General features: G+C 47.5%; 10 protein-coding genes across 10 annotated transcripts; 3 read left to right on the top strand and 7 right to left on the bottom strand.

Annotated features, from left to right (window-relative positions):
• Positions 1-126: 126 nt before the first annotated feature.
• On the bottom strand, positions 127-930 carry FSST1_000086 (pyridoxamine 5'-phosphate oxidase family protein; the record flags this gene model as incomplete). Its single annotated transcript, XM_083235201.1, has 1 exon — positions 127-930. One exon carries the CDS (start codon positions 928-930, stop codon positions 127-129), a length of 804 nt encoding a protein of 267 aa, XP_083090268.1.
• A 212-nt stretch (positions 931-1,142) lies between these two features.
• On the bottom strand, positions 1,143-1,483 carry FSST1_000085 (uncharacterized protein; the record flags this gene model as incomplete). Its single annotated transcript, XM_083235091.1, has 2 exons — positions 1,143-1,345; positions 1,405-1,483. 2 exons carry the CDS (start codon positions 1,481-1,483, stop codon positions 1,143-1,145), a joined length of 282 nt encoding a protein of 93 aa, XP_083090267.1.
• A 1,278-nt stretch (positions 1,484-2,761) lies between these two features.
• FSST1_000084 (RNA-binding signal recognition particle subunit SRP54) lies at positions 2,762-4,403 on the top strand (the record flags this gene model as incomplete). Its single annotated transcript, XM_083234981.1, has 2 exons — positions 2,762-2,839; positions 2,895-4,403. The coding sequence occupies 2 exons, from the start codon at positions 2,762-2,764 to the stop codon at positions 4,401-4,403; spliced, it is 1,587 nt and encodes a 528-aa protein (XP_083090266.1).
• Positions 4,404-5,272: 869 nt separating this feature from the next.
• On the top strand, positions 5,273-6,001 carry FSST1_000083 (class I glutamine amidotransferase-like protein; the record flags this gene model as incomplete). Its single annotated transcript, XM_083234871.1, has 2 exons — positions 5,273-5,347; positions 5,396-6,001. The coding sequence occupies 2 exons, from the start codon at positions 5,273-5,275 to the stop codon at positions 5,999-6,001; spliced, it is 681 nt and encodes a 226-aa protein (XP_083090265.1).
• A 170-nt stretch (positions 6,002-6,171) lies between these two features.
• FSST1_000082 (NAD(P)-dependent alcohol dehydrogenase) lies at positions 6,172-7,254 on the bottom strand (the record flags this gene model as incomplete). The annotated part of the gene is made up of 1 exon (XM_083234762.1): positions 6,172-7,254. One exon carries the CDS (start codon positions 7,252-7,254, stop codon positions 6,172-6,174), a length of 1,083 nt encoding a protein of 360 aa, XP_083090264.1.
• A 2,028-nt stretch (positions 7,255-9,282) lies between these two features.
• Positions 9,283-11,052, bottom strand: FSST1_000081 (transcription factor Opi1-domain-containing protein; the record flags this gene model as incomplete). Its single annotated transcript, XM_083234653.1, has 2 exons — positions 9,283-10,517; positions 10,563-11,052. The coding sequence occupies 2 exons, from the start codon at positions 11,050-11,052 to the stop codon at positions 9,283-9,285; spliced, it is 1,725 nt and encodes a 574-aa protein (XP_083090263.1).
• A 2,220-nt stretch (positions 11,053-13,272) lies between these two features.
• Positions 13,273-14,759, top strand: FSST1_000080 (Mu homology domain-containing protein; the record flags this gene model as incomplete). The annotated part of the gene is made up of 4 exons (XM_083234543.1): positions 13,273-13,311; positions 13,366-13,494; positions 13,537-14,634; positions 14,679-14,759. The coding sequence occupies 4 exons, from the start codon at positions 13,273-13,275 to the stop codon at positions 14,757-14,759; spliced, it is 1,347 nt and encodes a 448-aa protein (XP_083090262.1).
• Positions 14,760-14,961: 202 nt separating this feature from the next.
• On the bottom strand, positions 14,962-15,940 carry FSST1_000079 (uncharacterized protein; the record flags this gene model as incomplete). The annotated part of the gene is made up of 3 exons (XM_083234432.1): positions 14,962-15,089; positions 15,135-15,885; positions 15,929-15,940. 3 exons carry the CDS (start codon positions 15,938-15,940, stop codon positions 14,962-14,964), a joined length of 891 nt encoding a protein of 296 aa, XP_083090261.1.
• A 1,392-nt stretch (positions 15,941-17,332) lies between these two features.
• FSST1_000078 (uncharacterized protein) lies at positions 17,333-18,859 on the bottom strand (the record flags this gene model as incomplete). The annotated part of the gene is made up of 4 exons (XM_083234321.1): positions 17,333-17,782; positions 17,826-18,056; positions 18,100-18,686; positions 18,730-18,859. 4 exons carry the CDS (start codon positions 18,857-18,859, stop codon positions 17,333-17,335), a joined length of 1,398 nt encoding a protein of 465 aa, XP_083090260.1.
• A 202-nt stretch (positions 18,860-19,061) lies between these two features.
• On the bottom strand, positions 19,062-20,978 carry FSST1_000077 (uncharacterized protein; the record flags this gene model as incomplete). The annotated part of the gene is made up of 2 exons (XM_083234212.1): positions 19,062-20,357; positions 20,403-20,978. The coding sequence occupies 2 exons, from the start codon at positions 20,976-20,978 to the stop codon at positions 19,062-19,064; spliced, it is 1,872 nt and encodes a 623-aa protein (XP_083090259.1).
• Positions 20,979-21,234: the final 256 nt, after the last annotated feature.

Genomic DNA, 21,234 nt, shown 5'->3' with positions numbered 1-21,234 from the left:
ATGATTGAGAATTATGGGTGCATTTTGGAGGGGTTCACTATAATGTAACTAGCCAACTGGTTCAGAATATTGAACTCAAAATAGTGTCGGAATGAAGGATTTACTGATCGTTGTCATGATATTCACCTATGATGCCCGCCTCTCACCCTCTGCCGCCCTCAAAGACCTTTGCTTTCGTTCATCGTTTGTACCCGTCACGAAATTGCCAACATGATCGGGAACTTGGGCTGTGTTGTACGGTCCTGGGATGGGATCCCCAATTGTTTGATACACCGGCAGCACTCCTGTCCATGTCGAGTTAACCAGTTCATTGTTTTCCATGTCACTTTTGTCATCTGTAGTCGAACCCGCGCTGATCTTGGCACTGGCCGAGACAATTTTGACCTTCAAGATGTTGGTGCTTTGCATTTCCGACGCCAGAGGTGGTTGTCGGGTATGCCTCCATCGATCGGTCACCACACTGTTGGATATCAGTTCCATAGCGTACAGCTTCTCTTCGTCTGACTTCACGGTGGTTGCGTATCCGAAGAGCATTGCAGAGCGATAGTTGTAATTGTGCGAAAAAGTTGCTAGAGTCAAGACAAGTCCGTCAACGTGGGATGCTGCGACACAGACTGGCATTCCTTGGACCTCTTCTCCGTCGACTGTTGAGGATTGGGCGAGGTTCATTATTCGCGATGATACGTAACCGTGTAGGTAAAGTTCCAAGGGATCGCCCAGATCAGCACTGGGGCGATCAAATGACCCCAGCTGTCCTATCATCGGAAGTACGACTGGGAATGGTTGAGATGGTGAATTGAATGAGACATGAAGTATTGGACATGTGTTGACGATACTGTGGACAGTCTCGAGATCATAGACTCCATGGACCTTGTACCGTTTGATGGTATTGACGGAGTCTTTGGGATACTGTAAATTGTGACGACCCATGATTGTGTTAATTGATCTGACGATACTGCGATGTTGAACTTGTCGTCTCTTATCTTCTTATATGTACATCTTCCAGGCTATAATTACCCTAAAAGGTAATTACTACCTACGCAGGAGGGGTGCTTTTAAACATGATGTGAGAGGTCTAACATGATATTAATGATAACATCGGCTCGAGACGATAGCTATATAATGTTGAAAAACTATATAAATTATCGTTTCGACTGTGCGGCAAAGTATGCTTGCATGAGAAATTCATCATATGCCATCTCCTCGGCTGTCGGCCTCTTCTCAGGCAACCAACAAAGCACGCTGCGCACAAATCCAAGCAGCAGCTCTTTATCCTCCCCTTGAACCTGGGTTATGCAATCTTCAAAGGACTGGTCCAGGATAGGAACGGAGCCTTTCCAATTGCCTATCATACGGTATTAGTTGTATGCAGATTATGGTGTGATAGTGAAAGGAAAAGCTCACCAGCATCGTTGAAGAACCTCGCGCAGATATCGCTGCGTTGCAAGAACTCGGGCGGCGGGTTGCCCATCAGAGACACCATTTCCGCCAAGTGTTGTTCATCATCAAGAAGCCGTCCTTCTTCGCATTAAAAAGCCGCTTGCCTTCCAAAAGATCCCAGATCTATACTGATGTTGTAACGGGATAGTAGTACTCCGGCTTATATCCAGGAAGAAGCTCCTCTTCAATAGGTGTCGTATCTAGCACGCGATGGAAGTTCTCCTTTGTCGGAGGGGTCATCATGTTCCGCCGCCAGATTCTTAGTTGAGGGCCGCAACTATTAGAACAGACAAAAGGGGCTGTCCTTTGCGGATGAAGCAATATACGAGGGCGACATTGAAGTGCGCGAATCGTCCATTTCATCGTAAAGCAGTATAAAGAAACATAGCAGAAAGAAGGCAAGCGCCGGATGTCAGCGTGGACGTAAAATCGAAGTCCAAAAGTCTTGAATTGGCTGACCTGGCAGACAATATTTAGTATCTGTACATCAGGGTACCAGAAAAGTTGGCCGCTCGAAGCATAAGAGACGAAATTAGCGGGTCACTTTATGCTCCTTAGGCTATAGTCCTTAGACCACTTATTTTTATACCCTAAGACTTAGGAGGCCATTTTTTCTGCTACCCACTAGCCGTCTCGTTAATTACAGAGCTATTTCTCTAGATCAACTTCAGACAGCGGCTGGTTCTGCTTTCTCTGATGGTGTAGAGGTAGCCAGCAATGCCATTGAACAAAAGGTTAGAGACTGGGTCCGAGTTCACGAGCAACACCAAACTAACCTATTGTGACTCTAGTACCCTCGTGTAACTGAAGCTCGAATCCAGTGAGTAAGCTCCAGCAGTTCATACTTAGTTGCGGTTATCCAGTATGTCAAGTTCTCAAGGCTCTTACTGATTGCCGCGCCTTAGAGGTACAACTCCGCACACATCTAGCAAGGACAAGAGCGAGACCCAAAATGTTGTTACTGTGAGCTACCATACCGAATCTGGAACTCGCATGTGCAGCGTTCATATCCGCGAGGATGGTATAAAAAGTTAAATCTATAAAGTTACAGTTAATATTCCGGAAGCCTGAAGCTAGAGGGTTAGTATAAACTATCTGGTTAGGTATATATACATATATATATAACCTCCAAATTCTACCTCCTCGATAGGATCAACTGGGGAACCCTATTATAACATACATTAACGCTGTAATTACCCTGCAGCGCCTTGCCGGATAAACTCTACCCGACAGAACCCCACCTCCACATCTTGATCGTGGCCACACTCATCCTCCATCATCAGATACCCCGCGACATTCAAGTCGCAATTAATTAAACGCCATGGTTCTTCAAGATCTCGGCCGTCGCATTAACGCGGCGGTCACAAACCTCACACGAGAGCAAAACCTCGATGAAAAGGTACGACCGACCCTCTCAATTCGCCACCCTGCTTGCTAACTAGCTGTCTATTCAGGCCTTCGATGGCATGCTCAAGGAGATTTGCGCCGCTCTACTCGAAGCAGACGTCAACGTGAAACTGGTCGGTCAGCTACGAAAGTCCATCAAAACGACAGTCAACTTTAAAGAACTCCCTCCTGCCGTTAACAAGAAGCGCCTCATCCAAAAAGCCGTCTTCGATGAACTAGTCAAACTCGTCGATCCCCACGCCGAACCGTTTAGACCAAAGAAGGGCAAGAGCAATGTTATCATGTTTGTTGGTCTTCAGGGTGCCGGAAAGACTACGACTTGTACAAAACTCGCGCGACACTACCAGTCCAGAGGTTTCAAGGCTTGTTTGGTCTGTGCGGATACCTTCAGAGCTGGTGCTTTTGATCAGTTGAAGCAGAACGCTACAAAGGCCAAGATTCCGTACTATGGTTCCCTTACCGAGACTGACCCCGCCGAGGTCGCCCGCGCTGGTGTCGAACAATTCAGGAAGGAGAAATTCGAAGTTATCATTGTCGATACGTCAGGTCGCCACCGACAAGAGTCTGCTCTGTTCCAGGAGATGGTGGACATCCAAGAAGCCATCAAGCCCGACGAAACGATCATGGTTCTCGACGCATCAATTGGTCAACAGGCCGAGTCGCAAGCAAAGGCTTTCAAGGAAGCTGCTGATTTCGGAGCCATCATTATCACGAAGACGGACGGTCATGCACACGGAGGTGGTGCTATTTCTGCTGTCGCAGCCACACACACTCCCATTGTCTTTATCGGTACTGGTGAACACATGATGGATTTCGAAAAGTTTGCCCCTCAACAATTCGTGCAAAAGTTGCTTGGCATGGGCGACATGGCTGGATTGATGGAGCACGTTCAAAGTCTCAACCTCAACCAGAAAGACACCATCAAGCATATCCAGGAGGGTATCTTTACAGTCCGCGATTTGAGGGATCAGCTTTCCAATATTATGAAGATGGGTCCTCTATCAAAGATGGCTGGTATGATTCCTGGTATGGGCAACATGATGCAGGGTATGGACGATGAGGAGGGTGGTGCCAAACTCAAGCGAATGATCTATATCTGCGATTCCATGACTGACAAGGAACTCGACTCGGACGGCAAGATACTTATCGATCAACCGACTCGAATGACACGAATTGCCCGTGGTTCGGGAACATCAGTACGAGAAGTTGAAGATCTCCTTACCCAACAGCGAATGATGGCTGGTATGGCCAAGAAGATGGGTGGTAACATGAAGAACATGCAGAGAGCACAACAAGCTATGGGCGGTGGTAACAAGGCACAACAATTAGCAGCCATGCAAAAGAGACTACAGAGTATGGGAGGTGCAGGCGGCGCCGGAGGTATGCCTGATATGGGAAGCTTGATGAAGATGCTTGGTGGTGGAGGAGGAGGTGGTATGCCCGGTATGCCTGGCGGTATGGATATGCAAGCCATGATGCAACAGATGGGTATGGGCGGCGGTGGTGGTATGCCCGGTATGCCTGGGATGCCAGGAGGTGGTAGAGGAAGAAGATGATTGAGTCAGTCTCTGGCGTTGCATGGTTTGGCGTTGTGGCCGTGACTTAGAACAGGCATGAATGAACTTGTCACTGTTTGCTGTAACTGAAACTGAACTACCTATGAAGCCGTTGATTACATGTTAATCGTGAATCACGAATAACTCTATTCAACATTCTGTAACTCTTTAACTGCCAAACCCAGTCTGCTATTTTTCCTCCTCCACAATCGTGGCTAGTTTATAACCCTTTTCTGTAGTTAATACCCGCTTCATGCTTTACGTAAGATCCACTAGAAGCATTCGATATTCGTGTCAGTCTTTCTGTACTACATGATTCAAGCTGACACCTTAAGTCCGTTTACCGCTGCAGGCATATCTACACGTGTTAGTAGTCCCGCTTGATGCTTTAAGTTGAGTACTGGATCCACCAAAAACCATCTATTCATGCTTATCAATGCATTCAATGTGGACCCTTCAATCTTCTACAAGATTCTTATTCTTGTTCTTGTTTAAGATCTTCGTAGTAAAAAAAAAAAAAACTGTCCTCAAACGTCAGCTCATCGGCAGCACCGAGGTACTGAACCCCGGCGTGCCCCACACGATAGTCCGGTACTACACGGGCGTAAGTGCCGAGAATAGACTGATAGACGCCCCAGTTAGTCTGACGTCAGAAGTTTCAACGGAAGAGTTTGTCATTCTGGAACGTGTGAAGCATAAACGGTTTCGAATTGGTCCGACTTTGCTGCAAGGGTTCTGTGGAGGCGGGGGAGAGAGAAGTTTATATAAAGGTCTTGAACTGCGTCACGATTTTTTAATTCATATTCATATCATTCATCTCAATAACACTCACACTTACTTACCAAATACCCAATCCAAATATATTCAATATGGCTCCCAAGGTTCTCGTCGTTCTGACTAGCCAGTCAAAGATGAACAATGGCAACCCTACCGGCTGGTACTTGGTACGTCTCACCTCCATCACATTCAATTCACTATTCTAACAATAACAGCCTGAGCTCGCTCACCCTTACTACGATCTCGTCAACGCCGGCGTCGAGATCGTCACTGCCTCTCCCGCAGGCGGTGAAGCTCCCCTCGACCAAGCCTCCGTCGAGATGTTCAAGGCCGATGAGGAATCAGTAAAGTTCCTCAACGAGAAGAAGCAAGTCTGGGAGCAAACCGCCCCGCTCAAGGAATTCCTCGGCAAGTCATCCGAGTACGACGCCATCTTCTACCCCGGCGGTCACGGCCCCATGTTCGATCTCGTCAACGATGAGACTTCCATCAAGCTCATCGAGGAGTTTTACAAGGCTGGCAAGCCTGTTGCTTCCGTGTGCCACGGACCTATTGTCTTTACTCAGGTCAAGATTGATGGAAAGCCTCTTCTTGAGGGACGTGAGGCTACTGGTTTCAGCAACTCTGAGGAGGATGCTGTTGGTTTGACTAGCGCCATGCCTGTTCTTCTTGAGGATGAGATTAAGCGTGTTGGTGGAAAGTATGTCAAGGCTGATGACTGGGCTGAGAAGCTGGTTGTTGATGGACAGGTCATTACTGGTCAAAACCCTGCTTCTGCTCACGCTGTTGGCAAGGCCATTCTCAAGGCCATTGGTGCTTAAATAATGAATAGTCATGAATAATAATAAGTAATCTGCCATCTACTGTACATCAAGCAATTGTGATTAATTATTCTTTTCGCATCGAATCACTCAAGTACTGTCCAAGCAAACATCATTCAACTAAACACAATGTAAATAATATTCAAGTAATGTATTATTATAAATTATAATTAATCCTTCTTAAACACCTTTTCAAATCCAGTCAAGGTAAATCGGTAACGCACCTTATTCTCCTTTACACGCTCAATCGCCTCAGCACATCCCTTCTCGGAAATGTCAATCGTCTCAACCCAAGAAACAATATTCTTCTCAGCAGCAAGCTTAAGCATGGCATTCATCTCCTGATTGTTACCGAGATGGCTACCAGTAATCTTACCAGCATTGCCAGCAAAGGTACCAGCAGTAAACTGAGGAAGAGGTTCGTCGGGAAGACCAACGTTGTGGAACTCGCCGCCAATGTTGAGTGTACCCATGTAGGCGTTCATGTCGAATTGGTGTGTCATGTCGGCACAGTTGAGGATAAAGTCAAAGGTGAATTTGTACTTGTCGGCCCATCCTTCTTCAGAGGTGACGATGACTTCCTTTGCGCCTAGCTTCTTTGCGTCGTCGACCTTGGAGGGGGAGTGTGTCATGGCGTAGACCTCTGCACCCAGAGCCTTGGCCCATTGGATACCCATGTGACCGAGACCACCAATACCAAGAACGGCAACGACCTTGCCTGGACCAACGTTTGCTCTCACAAGAGGAGAGTAAGTGGTGATACCAGCGCAGAGAAGAGGAGCGACCTCCTCGCTCTTGAGAGCATCAGGAATCTTAAAGGTAAAGTACTCGTGAGCACGGATATGAGAAGCGAAACCACCATGAGCGACACTGCCATCAGGGTATTTGCAGTTATAAGTGTCGACCATATCAGGACAGTAGTTTTCGTTCTTGTTGTTGCAGAGCTTGCACTTGAGGCAAGAAGAAACCTGAGCACCAACACCAACACGGTCGCCAACCTTGATATCGCTGACCTTGTCGCCGACTCGGACAGCCTTGCCAACGACTTCGTGACCAACGCAGAGAGGACCTTCAAAGTCTCCCCAGCCGCCAGTGACGGTGTGAACATCAGAGCCGCAGACACCGCAGCATTCGATCTCGACATCAATATCGCGATCTCCCCAGGTCTTGGGTGTAAGGGTTTGCTTCTCGAACTTGTTCCATGATTTGGGGCTGTCGACGCAGAAGCCTTCGAAAGTATCAGGGTAACCCATTTTGGCAAAGTAGGATGAATTAGACGGAATAAAAGTGAATAGTGATGTAGATCGTCTATCAAGGTTCTTTCGTCCAGCAGTATTTATACAACTTTCTTCCTCTCTTTGGCCTCTTGTTAACGTCTCTTTGACCTCTTGTTAATGACGTCTTGTAAGTCAAATGTCTATGACGCTCGACGGTTCAAATGCTCCGACAGTCGGGAAGCATCATAATTGCACCGAACGCATCAACGGTTTCGCCCATCATTCTGAGGCTTAATTGGGTATCCCGTCGTCACTAAGACTTTAGAAAGAGCTGCAATCACGATCTCGAAGCTTAGAATGGAAGCTGGCTAGAGATGGAGATAGCAGGGTTTGATGACCTGGCTAGAGATTTAGCGTGGAAACTCCCGACAGGCCGATGCTGATCGGGTGACGTAGACGACCGCTATGTCGGAATCGATTGGCGAAATATTAAAGATGAGGTTGACGGGGGTGTAGGAATCCCATTTGACTCAGATAATCGTCCACAATTGCCTCGTAGACAACACGTGCCCCAAAAGATGGCAAGTATCGCAAAACTTAAACTTCTCCATAAGTGATTGAAAGTCGTAATTCTTATGTCACTCTCGCGTCTAGTTTTAGGGTAGCGGTATTGCAACCTGACAAATCGTCCTTCTGGTCCTGCTTCTGGGTGCTTTGACGATCCACAACTCGTACATAAGTCGCAAGACTGTCGTTGCTGTTGTAGAGAGGGACAGTCTGTTCACCAAGTCAGAGAAATGGAGCTTGCCATGCAGTCAGACTTGCCAATGGTCAACTGAACAAAGGCAACCTCGGCAGGGCACACAAGCATTTGTCTAGCTGAGATAGCGAGCTGGCCATAAAGACCGAGGTTGGTCTCTGGCGTGTGCATGTCGGATGAATTCGATTCTAAACTGCATAGTTAGCTTGATTTGGCTCAGACTCACCATCGAGATTGTATTCGAGAAGATGTCTTTGCATGTGACGAGCCAGCATCTGTCATCCTGCTGTCCTTCGCCAGTAGCTCACCTCTTGCCCACACGAGACACTGCATTTATTTACTATTACTATGGGCCTTAGCTCAAAACAATAGACATTAAAACAACCCTTAAAGCAGCCGAAAACAACAACCTTCAGATCGTAATAAGGCAAGGGTTATGGCATCACCTGCCATTATGAACTGGTCGGTAACTTGATTGATGGGGGTGTTCCTCAAAGTCTGATAGCTTGATTCGCGTAGCCTCATCTTAGAGCAACCCATTAGGATTAGATACTGAAATACCAAGCATTGTGAGTAAACTTGTCCAGTCTCTGATTCCTGTTGCTAACCAATCTTAGCCACAACAAAACACAATAGTCAACGGCTAAGCCTGGAAATGCCACACGACTCTATCTGCTCGCTTTTCGACATGAGCACCGAGAAACATGCCGATATGCATCAACTGCAGACTTGAGCCAGGCATGGCACAAGGATAGACGTCCCCAACATACAATCAAGTCAATGGGATATTGGCGGTTTAATAAAGGCACGAATATATTAGTACCATGCATTGCTGGCGAGTAGTTGCTCGGGCCGTGAATGTTCAGATCAAATCGAGTCGTATTACTTGTATTCAAGATCGTCAAATACGAGTTCAAGATGCAACACTCGTTGTGACTTGTTATTGTTCATGTGTTGTTGTAGCCATTGCGAAGTAATAGACAGTTGGTTGAACGAGGACCGCAATAAGTAATGTCAAGAACGCCTTCGCAACCAGCTCATATTTGTGCTATGAAGCCACCATTACGCCATCCAAAAGGCAAAGGTGAATAAAATAACAAAAGAAAAAAGAACAAGAAAGAATAGAAGTGGCAAATATGGCAACTCGGTTATATAGATCCAGCTCAACGCTCCTCGTCAAAGAAATGCAAAAATGCGACGCTCCACGTGGTATTGGAACTCGCCAGATTTGTTCAGCCGTCCATCCTTTTGTTGGTAGGAACTACCTTTTGTTTTCGGTTTGTACCAGACTTCATATACTCCGATCAACCCATCTTGACATCGCCGCTGGGCTCTGTTTGAGGCAGCATTGGCTTTTCATCTTGAGCCCGTCGCTTGCCCATGCGGTCGAGCCATGATTCAGCGCTAACGATTGTTCCGTCAACAACACCACTGACTTGGACGACCATGTCCAAGCCCTCCTTGGCCAAAACCAAGACCTTTTGTGCACCTTCAGTCAGAGCAGAGTCGCTGTCTTGTTGACCGTTGGGGTTTCTGTCCGACATGGTAGCAATGCGGAATCGCTGGGGCAAACTGGTGAGATGACGTCGCACAAGGACTCGTGCGTTTTCAGGCAATGCGCCTCCTGCGTATTTTGAAACAGTGTTGATAGCATCACGAAGAGTCTTGAGAACGTCACTCCTAAGACTCGAAATACGAGCTGCAAGTACAGTTCGAGATTCTGTCTCAGACCCTTGACCAACTTGTTTCTCGGATCCTTCTTGTGGCTGAACCTTTTCATACTGTTCCAGAGTTGTCTTCAATGCCATGATGACGCGAGAAATGTGGTCATTGGCCCATCGAAGCCATTGGAGACAATATTTGAGACTTCGTAAACTTTCCTCACTCATGGCTACACTCAAGCCAGAAGTTGACATAATAAGACGTGACTGCCATGCACTGTTGGGTCGGGAAGTTGGGCGAGGGGAATTTTGACCATCCGTCTCGGTATATGCAGGGGATCGCATTTCATCATATGCAGGAAGAGTATCAATAGTGCTTGTGGTTGACATGCGACGAGAAAGGGTCCTTGAAGACGGTGAAAAGGCGTCATCAAGCTCATCAGACATCTGCTGCATCCCTTCACTTTCAAATCGTTTGTTGCTGACTGCTTCGTCCTCGCTATCCACCTTGCGACGTTTCTTGCTGTTGCCAGTTTCGAGATCAGATGTTGAGCTATTTTGTCGTCGTCCAGCACCCAAGAACCATCGAACACCACCCTCAACACCAGTGACTCGACCAACAGAGCCAACAGTGTTTGCAATTGGTGTCAAATATCCTTCAACATATTCGGCGCCTGATCGAAAGCGTGGTGAAAAGTTCTTGGCGCCTCCATACGCAGAGGTAGCACCCTCGATGGTGCTAGCCAGTAGAGGATGAGTTGTCGTCAAAAGAGACAGAAGCGGTTCCGGTTGTTGAGGTTGCGATCCATTCTGAAGTCCGTGGGATGGTGGGCTGATTGGAAGCGACGAATTCGTGTGGGGTGGCGATGATATAAAATCTACAACGGTTAGTAATAGTCAATGGATGTATGAAAGAAACACACCTGCTCTCAAATCTCCAAGCGCTTCGGCTGCCAGTCGTACATCGGGATCGTCAAGACTGACGCTTCCAGCTCTCGCATCCAAAAGTCGATCGGGTGATGCAGCACTAATAGCACTGTTGCTGCTCGCATCAAGATCCATTCGAGTGGGGCTATCGATAGATTGAAGACCCATGGGTATCGCATGATTCGGGGGCATTGGTGGTAAAGGACCCCATGCTCGCGGCGGCTCGAGGGTCATTTCACTTCGGAGAGAGCTGATTGAGGGCAGTTTTATGTCGTTGTCGGCTCCAGCACGAGCTAGAGGTGGTAAAAAGGTCGATGGGTCCGCTGTAGGGACATCAGGGAATTCCCTTGAGTTAGGTATCGCGAGATTCGAATAAGCCGGAGGGGATAATGCCATTAGAGAAGGTGACGGTCGAGCAGGTGGTGGTCCGAGGGGATGGCGAGACTCGGTCTCACCATCGCTCGGAAGCATGTGATTACGCTCCATGGCGCTGGTCGGTGATAAGACGGATATGTCAAAGAAGCATCGAATGAAGTAAACGGCCAAGGGCCGCAGAAACAATAATTATTCAAACTCAGGAAAAGAAACAAAAGAAAGAGACAATAACGATGACGGTGACGATTTAGTGTTGAAGCGGAGTGAAAGGGTTGGGTTGGGTGGGTGAGATGGGAATGAGAATGAGCGATCGTGGGGGGAATGAGAAACGAAACCTGGAAGGAAACCAACGTCAGGCGCTCGCGACTTCCTCGTTGCGCTGCAGGGACCGGCTGAGGAGAGGCAGAGCAAGGGAAAGACCTAGGAAACCCACTAAAAACCGGGTCGGTTACAGTGGCTTCAGGTGACTTGTTATAGACGTGGTGGGGAAGAAACCCGCTAGAAGCCTGCTATATTGGGCCAAACAGGGCTTTAATCTCGTCGGGGTCACAAGATATCGATGAAATTGGACAATGCGATAGACAAAAACTGTTGGGGAAGCTCGGGTGTTTGGTTAATGTTCCTGAACATCACAAGATCAAAAACGTCGCCAACTCTAATTGAATTGCACCTACGTAAAGAGGTCAGAATCTGTACCTGAAGGCCGGTCTAGCACGTGTCAAAACTGGGGAATGATGATGCACCGACATCACATGCAAGACCAGATCTTGGTGGTCAATATTGTTAAACGGGTCGCCCGAGTCATGACCAGATGCACTAACAAGATCAACTCTAACACATGCCTCAAAGGGTCGTATTTTTTCCTGATGCGTTTAAAGGTTGTTTTTCCATCCAATGAAAAGATACCGTTCAAGATAACGTCAGACATGCCTTGCTCATTGCTTGCACTCGGGGTATCATAAAATTAGCCGCTAGACAAAATGAGTAGATCAATTGTGCTCTATTTTCTCACTGTTTATTCTTGTACTCTAAGAATTGGGGGCTGATTCTCTGTTACATATCCGTATACCCACTAGCTTTTATCTTCAGTGCCTCTCTACTACCTCTTAAAGTAAAACACCACTTTACTTTATCCAGACCAGTCGGCTTTCGGTTCTTTTACCGTCGGACCTCAATCTGATCCCGTGGATTCGTGGTTGGCTGTTGTTGGGACTAAGCATGTGAAGTTTATACATTCATAGTAAGGTGATGTACATAGTAGTACCGGGAAGAGGAGCATCCGTTTATCCATGTTGGTCAAGGATTCAGTCCCTGAAATGTACGGCAGCCTTTTATTGATGCACAAATGAAGCAAGCGCAAAAGATAACCTCAGGCCCATGTCGAAACTTGTAGGATGAAATGATGGGTTTAAACATGCGTTACCCAGGTCCGCAGAGTCGGTTACTTGGGTTTGAGCATTTCTAGAGCGCGCTTCGAGATCAAGACATGTGCAACACAAAAATAGCAAAACTTGCCACTTTCACAATGTCAGAACCAGGATCTTTCACTATCGCCAAGAAGTAAGATCCTCGGTTCATCACCCCAACAAAGTTCATGGGCAAAAGTGACTGTCACCTGGACAAAGCCACCCACCACGAAGCAATTCTACCCCAGATCAAGACTGAGATCGCCGGGCGGCAATGTTTCATCCCTACAAATCACTTTACGATGCAAACTAAAAAAATGTCTGCAAGATATGTTTGGCTCCTCTGACACCGCCCAAGCAACGTAAGAAATATACGCGGGCAGTTCTTATGGATCCAAGTTTTCCCTCTCCGCACCACGAAATCGCAGCTCACATCAACGGCTCCACGGCTGAAATGACAGAATGCCAATCGGTAGTAGGCTAGATAATGGTCTGCACTGTCTAGAGGGTGCGTTGAAGAGAAGAAGAAATAAAAAAACAAAGCGAAAAACAAATCTTTTTATCAACTTTCTTGGGCTCCACTGTCCACGTGATCTAAAGCTTGGAAAGCTTTAGCTTTAGCTTGGTACCCCACCAATATCCGATATTCTACCGCGTCGTCACCAGCTTGGAATGACCAGGCTGCACTCAAAGATGCCAGCGAAACAGCTTAAACCAAAACCCATTTTCAATTATTGCGCCACGGACCATGATGATTGACTGCGCTTCTCTATAGTCTCTAATTACTCTTCAGTCTCTCCTTTCGCCATCCAAAACTTGGCTGCACATGATCTTTGCGTCTTAGACTTGACCCGTCGCATCTTATCGACATCCACGACCTCCTTTCCCCTGGTATCTCGAACTTGAACATCGCCAAGACCGCATCATGGCTTCAGCACTATTCTTCCTAGACCTCAAGGGCAAGGTTTGTCAATCACTGTCTACCATTGATCATTGTCGCGTATTTTAACACTTGTAGACCCTTCTTGCTCGAAACTATCGTGGTGATATTCCCATGTCAGCCGTCGAAAAGTTCCCTGTACTCCTTTCAGAAGCTGAGGAAGACTCCTCTGCTGTCGCACCATGCTTCTCCCATGAAGGCATCAACGTATGTCTTTCCTTTGGTTTGTCTTCACCGCTGACAGAATAGTACCTCTATATCCGCCACAACAACCTCTACCTTCTCGCCCTTACGAAACGAAATACCAATGCCGCCGAAATCCTATTGTTCCTCCACAAAGTCGTCGAGGTCTTTACCGAATACTTCAAGGCGTTAGAAGAAGAGTCCATTCGCGACAACTTTGTCGTCATCTACGAACTTCTCGACGAGATGATGGACTTTGGTTACCCTCAAACAACAGAAACCAAGATCCTCCAAGAGTACATTACCCAGGAATCCCACAAGCTCGAGATCCAGGCCCGACCACCCATTGCCGTGACAAACGCTGTTTCCTGGCGATCCGAGGGTATTCGCTACCGCAAGAACGAGGTCTTTCTTGATGTCGTCGAGTCCCTTAACCTGCTGGTCTCCGCAAACGGCAATGTCCTGCGTTCTGAGATTCTCGGCGCTGTTAAGATGAAGTGCTACCTCAGTGGTATGCCCGAGTTGCGCCTGGGCCTTAATGATAAGGTCATGTTTGAGACGACAGGTCGAGCTACCCGAGGCAAGTCTATTGAGATGGAGGATGTCAAATTTCACCAATGTGTACGACTATCGCGTTTCGAAAACGACCGCACCATCTCCTTCATCCCCCCTGATGGCGAATTCGAGCTCATGTCGTACCGTCTCAACACCCAAGTCAAGCCATTGATTTGGGTAGAGTGTGTTGTCGAGTCTCATTCAGGATCCCGTATCGAATACATGCTCAAGGCCCGCGCTCAGTTCAAGCGTCGCAGTACCGCCAACAACGTCGAAATCATTGTTCCCGTTCCCGACGATGCTGATAGCCCTCGTTTCCGCACAAACATTGGATCCGTCCACTACGCACCCGAGCAAAGCGCCATTGTCTGGAAGATTAAGCAGTTTGGTGGTGGCAAAGAGTTCCTCATGCGCGCTGAGCTGGGCCTGCCAAGCGTGAGGGGTGATGATGAACAAGGTGGTGGTATGATGGGTGGTTTTGGTGGTAGCATGGGAGGTGTTGGAGGAGTAGGCAAGGGTGCTAAGCGACCTATCCAGGTCAAGTTTGAAATCCCTTACTTTACTACAAGTGGTATTCAGGTTCGGTATCTGAAGATTACCGAGCCAAAGGTACGAACCCTGCCAGTTCTTGTCGATCAAGCTAACAAATATAGTTGCAATACCCTTCACTCCCATGGGTGCGATACATCACTCAGTCGGGAGATATCGCCGTACGACTTCCTGATGCAGTCTGAGGTCAGACAACAATACTTACACAACCATAATCGAGCCGTGGATGATTCACAGTGCTCAATCCGGTCAAGCATACAATGTTTGGCCAGCTGACGAGATGGATATGGGGCAGAGCTGCAGAGCAGGAAGGGCTTCATACATCAAGGAACGAATAATAGACTAAAGATCAATCTATGCATCCATGTTGACCATATCTGGAGTGTCTCACTCTCGAACAATAGCGCTCTGCCACTCTAAATTGAGGAGTCGCTCTGGTGTTGAATATTGGTCATCCGGGTCAAGAAACACCTTGACGATGAAACCTGTGGGATCATCCGAAGCCGTTGAGGGATCTGTCATGATTAGCAACTGTTAGGATTCGAATATCGAGTACTTACGTCCACGAGGCGCATCACTGCTCACCCATTGCCCATGTCTCCATATCCGATTATGGCCCAAAAACACATTATGTACAGAAGTATTGCTCGGATCACGTGCTGCATTCAACGCCATGAGTCCTAGAATGATGGGCAATTCTCCCCCAAGACCTGCTGAGCGTGGTACACTAGACCGTGGGGATCTGTATGTCCTGGGTACTAAGCCAGGTATCCAGCTGGGACCACTGCCTGCAACGTAAAGTACCGGGCCACCTCCAATGCCCATAGGACTATTGATAGTAGCAACTTGAGACAGACCAGGACGACTTGTTGGATGGAATATACGCAAAAGATCCCAGTGCCCAGTAGAAACGAGAGGATCATGCTCTACCACCATTACAGGGAGCAATGGGTTGCAAGCAGCCACTCCAAACGTTTTGTATTCCTCAGCTGTGTAAGGCATATGCGTATAATCCAAAACGTAGCCTCCTTGACCATCAAACCGTAACAGTTGTCCGTGTGGTGCAGAGTTTGGGTCTCGATGCCAGTAAAAGTCTGGGGCTTCTGTGACATCCCCATTACGATAGCGCATAACTTTGCTCGGGACTTCACCTCCATATTGATTCGGCGAAGGAGGTGGGATATGGTGCATATACAAATCCCGATCTGGGTTGTTGATGATGAGTTGGTTCGTGATAAACAGAAAACCCGGGATAATAGGTTGACTGGAGGAGCTCCCCTTTCGTGCTGAGGAGTGTTTCGCTGGTTTACTCTGCGATTGATTAGTAGGAAAACTCACAACAAAGCTCACGTACCGATTTAGACATGGCTGATTGTTGAAGCGTTTGCCCACTTCATAACACTCGAGCAGCTGTCATCTTTATGGCCCGACGAGTCGCAGAGCCGCATTCATATCTCGGTCAATACTACACCCTCAATAATGGTATTTCGTCCTTTAGACAGACAGCACACCCTTGTATGGTCTGGTATGACGACATAAAATCGGCTCCAGCTATAGTCTGCCAGACATAGTCTCCCGCTCAGCACCATTGGCGAGGCTCTACTGCTCAAAGATTGGTGGCACTTTGTTGTTATATGCAAGGAATAGACTACCCCAGTCCATGTGTGCACACACTTGCGGCCCGGCCCCCTCTCGCCAACACCTATCTCCGATGGGCCGCATAGAACCGGTACTGATTGATAATGTTGGACCAGTACGTAGCCTAAGATCGTGCTAGTATTTTCGTCTGATCCGCTTCAGGTCCTGTTTTTTGCGACCGGTCTGGCGATCGTATAGCAGGTAGCCTAGTTTGACTTTACCCACCAATGGAGACATGCTTAAATTGAATGTTGATCTGTTGGTCTGGCCATGCCGTTGTTGCGACTTGGCAGCGTTCTATCTGCCTAGTGGGTATCAGAAAAGTTGACCTCCCAAGTCATAGGGTACAAAAATAAGTAGCCCAAGAACTCTGGTCTAAGGAGCGGAAAGTGGCGTAATAATTTCGTCCCTTATGCTCCAAGGGGTCAATTTTTCTGATACCCGAAGGTCTGCATATGAGGCCAGAATACAAGGGCTTCGGCGTTTCCGTCAAGATGTAGTTTGGTGTGTCTCGTGGTAACAAGGTGAGAACATGTGACTCTGGAAAGCGCTAATGGTGGTGATGTCGATGCAGCTATGATGTTGTTGTTTATGAGCTCGCTTAGGCGTTGAGGGTGGCGGGTTGTTGGTAAGATGCTCTCTCAATGTAACCGACATCGTCGATCAAGGTAAACGTAGCAAGCTTGTGGCACCTGGGAGCTCATGTTTCAGGTTCGAGAACAGCCAACACATTGTCCCACAATGAGATAATGGTACGCAAGTATTGATGGTTGAAGTAACTGTCAACAAGACAGCTCAATTAGATTTCATGTAAATCCGAGAATTGTTCGGTGTCCCTAGCCATGCACGTAAGTAATAACAGCACCAAAGATTGCTGTTTCTGGGTACCTATGTTAGCAAGGATTGACAAGTCCAACTTCTCACGGTCGGATGTGTGTTTGAGAGTAAATCTGAAAAGTAATTTCTTCAGGCATGTATCATTTATATATAAACGGTCGATTGTAATTGTAATTAGGGCCTCACTTGCCTCGGCGGATGGTTCGCAACTCGATGCCTTTCTGCACCTCTTGCATGAGAAGAGAGAAAACACGATCTGTCACATAATAACCCCGCCGCGCAATCAGCCTGATCGCTTTGTACGCTTTGCTGGGCCAGACTCATCATCCATTGTCATCTCGACATCCTCAGAGAACGTAGCGATGGCTTCTTGAAGCAACTTCTTCTCTCCGAGTCTGACTACAGTAGCCATGCGAGCTCGTTGGTCAAGGTTCTGGCCGTTGAGTAGAATCTGATCCTCTGAAATGCTTGTTGGGTATCTCGCTGCGAGGGCCTCCAATGTCTTGGCCAGTACAGCTTGGTGAATCTCGTCCCTTTTTCTCTTGTCGGCTATAGCGTCGGGCTGTGCTTTCTTGATACCCTTGAGGAATGACTTGAGTTGTTCTTGGAGATCTTCGGGCATGCCTTGGAATTTGGCAGGTTCAGCAAAGGTACCATCCGAGTTGACCTCGCCTGTTTCGCGTTCCAAGACAAATGTATCCTCAAATTCTTCTTCCTCTTCAAACACACCACGCTACACAAGTTAGATGGGTCAATTTTATGTGGGTAAGACTTACAATTTGCTCCAAGATTTGGCTTGAAATGCCAAAATTGGTCAAGACTGACTCGACGATGTCCCATGGGATCTCGACCACGTCATAACGAGAATGCTTCTCGGTGACGTATCCGTATCTTCTCAACAGCTCCGAGTTGGGATGGGGTCCATAGTAGTTGAGGATTTCTTCTCCCGCCTTGATAGGTCTTAAGCTGGTAACAGTGAGACTCTCTTCCTCGTGGTTGACGTGCGCCTAGGTCTGTTAGTTTTGTCGGTAACCCACAAGATTCACTCACATTAAACTCAGCATCAGCGTTCAGAATATCCGCCATAGGTACCATGCCCATCATTGACTTTCCATCGCGATCCTCAACCCATTCCTCAGTCTCCTCCTCTTCCTCCTCGTCACTTTCAAGGTCAAAAGCATACGACATGATGGTGCTGCCCATTCGGTGAGCAATCTCAACAAGCTCTTCGTCGCTCTTGCTGTCGGCGTTGAAGATGGTTGGGTTGCTTCGAATAATGGGAACAAGGGTCTTTTTGAACATATTCTCTGCATCCGCCTTGCCAATTTTGTGTCGCATGTGACTGGCTTGTAGTTGATCAAGCTCATTTTCCGACCAAAACATGGGTGTGTCAAAAGACGAAGGAAGTACGTCAAAGTAAGGCTTCCATTGTGAATTGTCTCCTTGGAGGTATTCGTAAATCATGATGAGAATCAGAGAGCTCCAAGAGTCCAGCCCAGGAACATCATCCTCGTCAGGTTTGTCAAGATCAAACACATCTGGGATTTTCTTGGCAAGTTCCGACGTCTCCGTGTTGATAATTCCATTTCTGGGGATTGTAAACAGAGTTGTTCCAGCGGGTATGTCCTTGAGGGCAACTACTTTTGTAAGCTTGATACAGCAGGTGAGTGAAAGACTTACTTATTCCGCGACCAGCATTGCGATCACGCAGGTCGACAATTTTGATGTCATCAGAAAATGTCGAACCTGGCAGGGAATTAAACCACTGCAGGAACTTTTCGCTTGCACCTTGAAAGACTGTGGAATTCATTTTGTAATAGTTGAATGATGAAAGATTTGTCGAGGTTAATGATAAAACTTTTTTTGGTAAAGGCACTACCCTGTACAACGTAGCCACTATTTTTCACTCGATCCATCAATTGCAATGGTAATCAAGTCAAAATATCTTTGCAATTTTATTAATTAAGATTAAATAACCATTCGCTCACAACGCCAAAATTGACATCTTGTTCTCAATGTTCATCACCGTCCTCTTTAATTTCAGGATTTCCATCTTTTCCTTCCTTTGCTTTCTTTATCTCTCTCTTCTTGGGTCGTAACCATTCTTCCATACCCTCTGGCCAATAGACCCTATCTTGGGGACCGCCCATACCAAAATCCTCTGCGCTTACAATTCTCTCTGGCACCTCGATATCATCCTCGGCGTCACCGTTGACTTGTTCTGTCTTTTTCTTTCCTTTCTTAGGCTTCTTCTTGATCGCCTTTCGTGACTCATCTGGACGTTCGTGAGGTACAATATCATGAAAGGTATCCCACCCAGGTAACTTGAAAGTGCGCATCAATTCAAAAACAGCTTGCTCCTTATCCTTGGCTTCAATCATGAGGTCCATGTCGGGTGCGCAAGGGGGAAGAGTCTTGACTCGAGCGGAATGCTTGCGACGATCTCGTGGAGTGACAGCAGGAGATGTTTGCTCACTGTAATGCATTTTCTGAGTAATTCCTTTCTTGGTCCAGGTGGCGCGGATGCGATCATACAAATCTATGATGTCTTTGGAGCCTTCTCTGATGGAAGAGTCAAAGATGATGTTGTGGTGGTGAAAGTCGAGTACGAGAGGAATGTTGAGCTCTTCACAAATAGGTAACAAATCATGGACACTCCATGCAACGTCGTCATTCTCCAGCACCAAGCGTCGCTTGACACTGTCTGAAAGTTTTGCATAGTTCTCTCGGAATCGGTCAAGAGTGGCGGCCTTGTCACCGTATGTGCCTCCCATGTGAAGGATCATGACTGCATCGCGGTTGAGTTGCTCGGGTAGTTTGAGAAGAGAAAGCATTTCGTCGTGGTATTCCAAATCGCGAATAGCGGCAGTAACAACCTCTTTGCGCGGACTGCCAATCTGTGTAAACTGTCCTGGATGGGTCGTCACGCGATGGTTCAGCTCTCCCGCCACCTTCCCAGCTCCTGCTAGCACCTCAGATGCAAACGGGGCCAGTTTATAACCGTATTCCTTGTGACTGGCAAATGGAAACATCTCGCTGCTGAGTCGCATGAATTTGATGCCGTATTTGACGTTCCATCGAATCATCTTGACAATGTCTCGGGCATTCGCCAATCCTAACTCCTGAACGTACTTGAGACCTCGCTCATCGTCTGCAGGTTGAGATTTATCTGGGCGGTTCTTGGTCGAATGTTCCGGTTCGTCTGGATTCGCTAAAGGATGTCGGTGCTCAAGAATCGAGGCTATGCGACAGGTTCTGGAAGAAAATACAGGAGGTGTCGCGTTGCGTAGGTATGTATTTAAACAAGCCTTTATGGGTCAGCGATGTATAAGGGTTTGCCATTGTGTACTCACATATCCTAGCCGTCCTTTCCATGGCAAGGGAAGCGTTTCGCTGTTTACTGGAGGGGGTCGATCGGCACCTCTACCGACACTGTCTTCTTCTTTGGTTTCTTCCTTGGCTTCGTCCACATCGCCGGCAGCCACTTTGGCGTCGTGCTCATCCAGCGGCCCTGTGTCAACAACCTTTGACTTTTTGTTGAGGTTCCCACGAGCAGCGATTGTGTCGTTTGTCGGCTGGTATGTTTTTGGGCGGACGCCGGGCTCCTGGGCGAGTTCTTTTTTGACATGAAGATCCGACGATTCAACTGCGAGTCGTTGTGTTCGAACAGCATCCTGTAATTTGTGCTCCATCTCACTCAATTCTCGCATGGCTTCCTCAACACCTTCTCCTGTATCCCACACGGCCTTTGGTTTCTTAGGGTTGTCCAGTTTCAGCGGATCAGAGACCATCTTTGTAACATCGATTTTTGGCTTTCGTTCATCGGTAGCTTCCTTTATTCTTCGACTGCTCCGCCTAGGGTTCGCATCAGGCATTTCAGGTATCGGGGGTGGTGTATGGGCACCAGTTCTTTTTCGCTTCGGGGCCATTGTCGATGCAGCTCTGCGATATGAAGGATGTGGCAGGAGGGCAAGAAGTCTTGCAGGGGGAATTGGGAGACGAGATGGCATGTATATCCAGCAATGAGAATAGGCGAGTAGCTGTTTGAACCACAAGATTACAGTAAGTTGACTGATCAAGTACTACCTGAGGATTTGCTCCGTAACCAACGTCGTATTCCATAAGTTAAGTGTTTTTAGTCGGAGAGAATGGCCCGAAGGGCCAATGGCCAATGACGCATGGTGC

Source organism: Fusarium sambucinum, chromosome IV (assembly GCF_050947815.1).
Source record: "Fusarium sambucinum isolate potato_lamoka chromosome IV, whole genome shotgun sequence".
NCBI lineage: Eukaryota > Fungi > Ascomycota > Sordariomycetes > Hypocreales > Nectriaceae > Fusarium > Fusarium sambucinum.
Note: the sequence above shows the minus strand (reverse complement) of the source record. Positions and strands in the feature narration are given on the sequence as shown.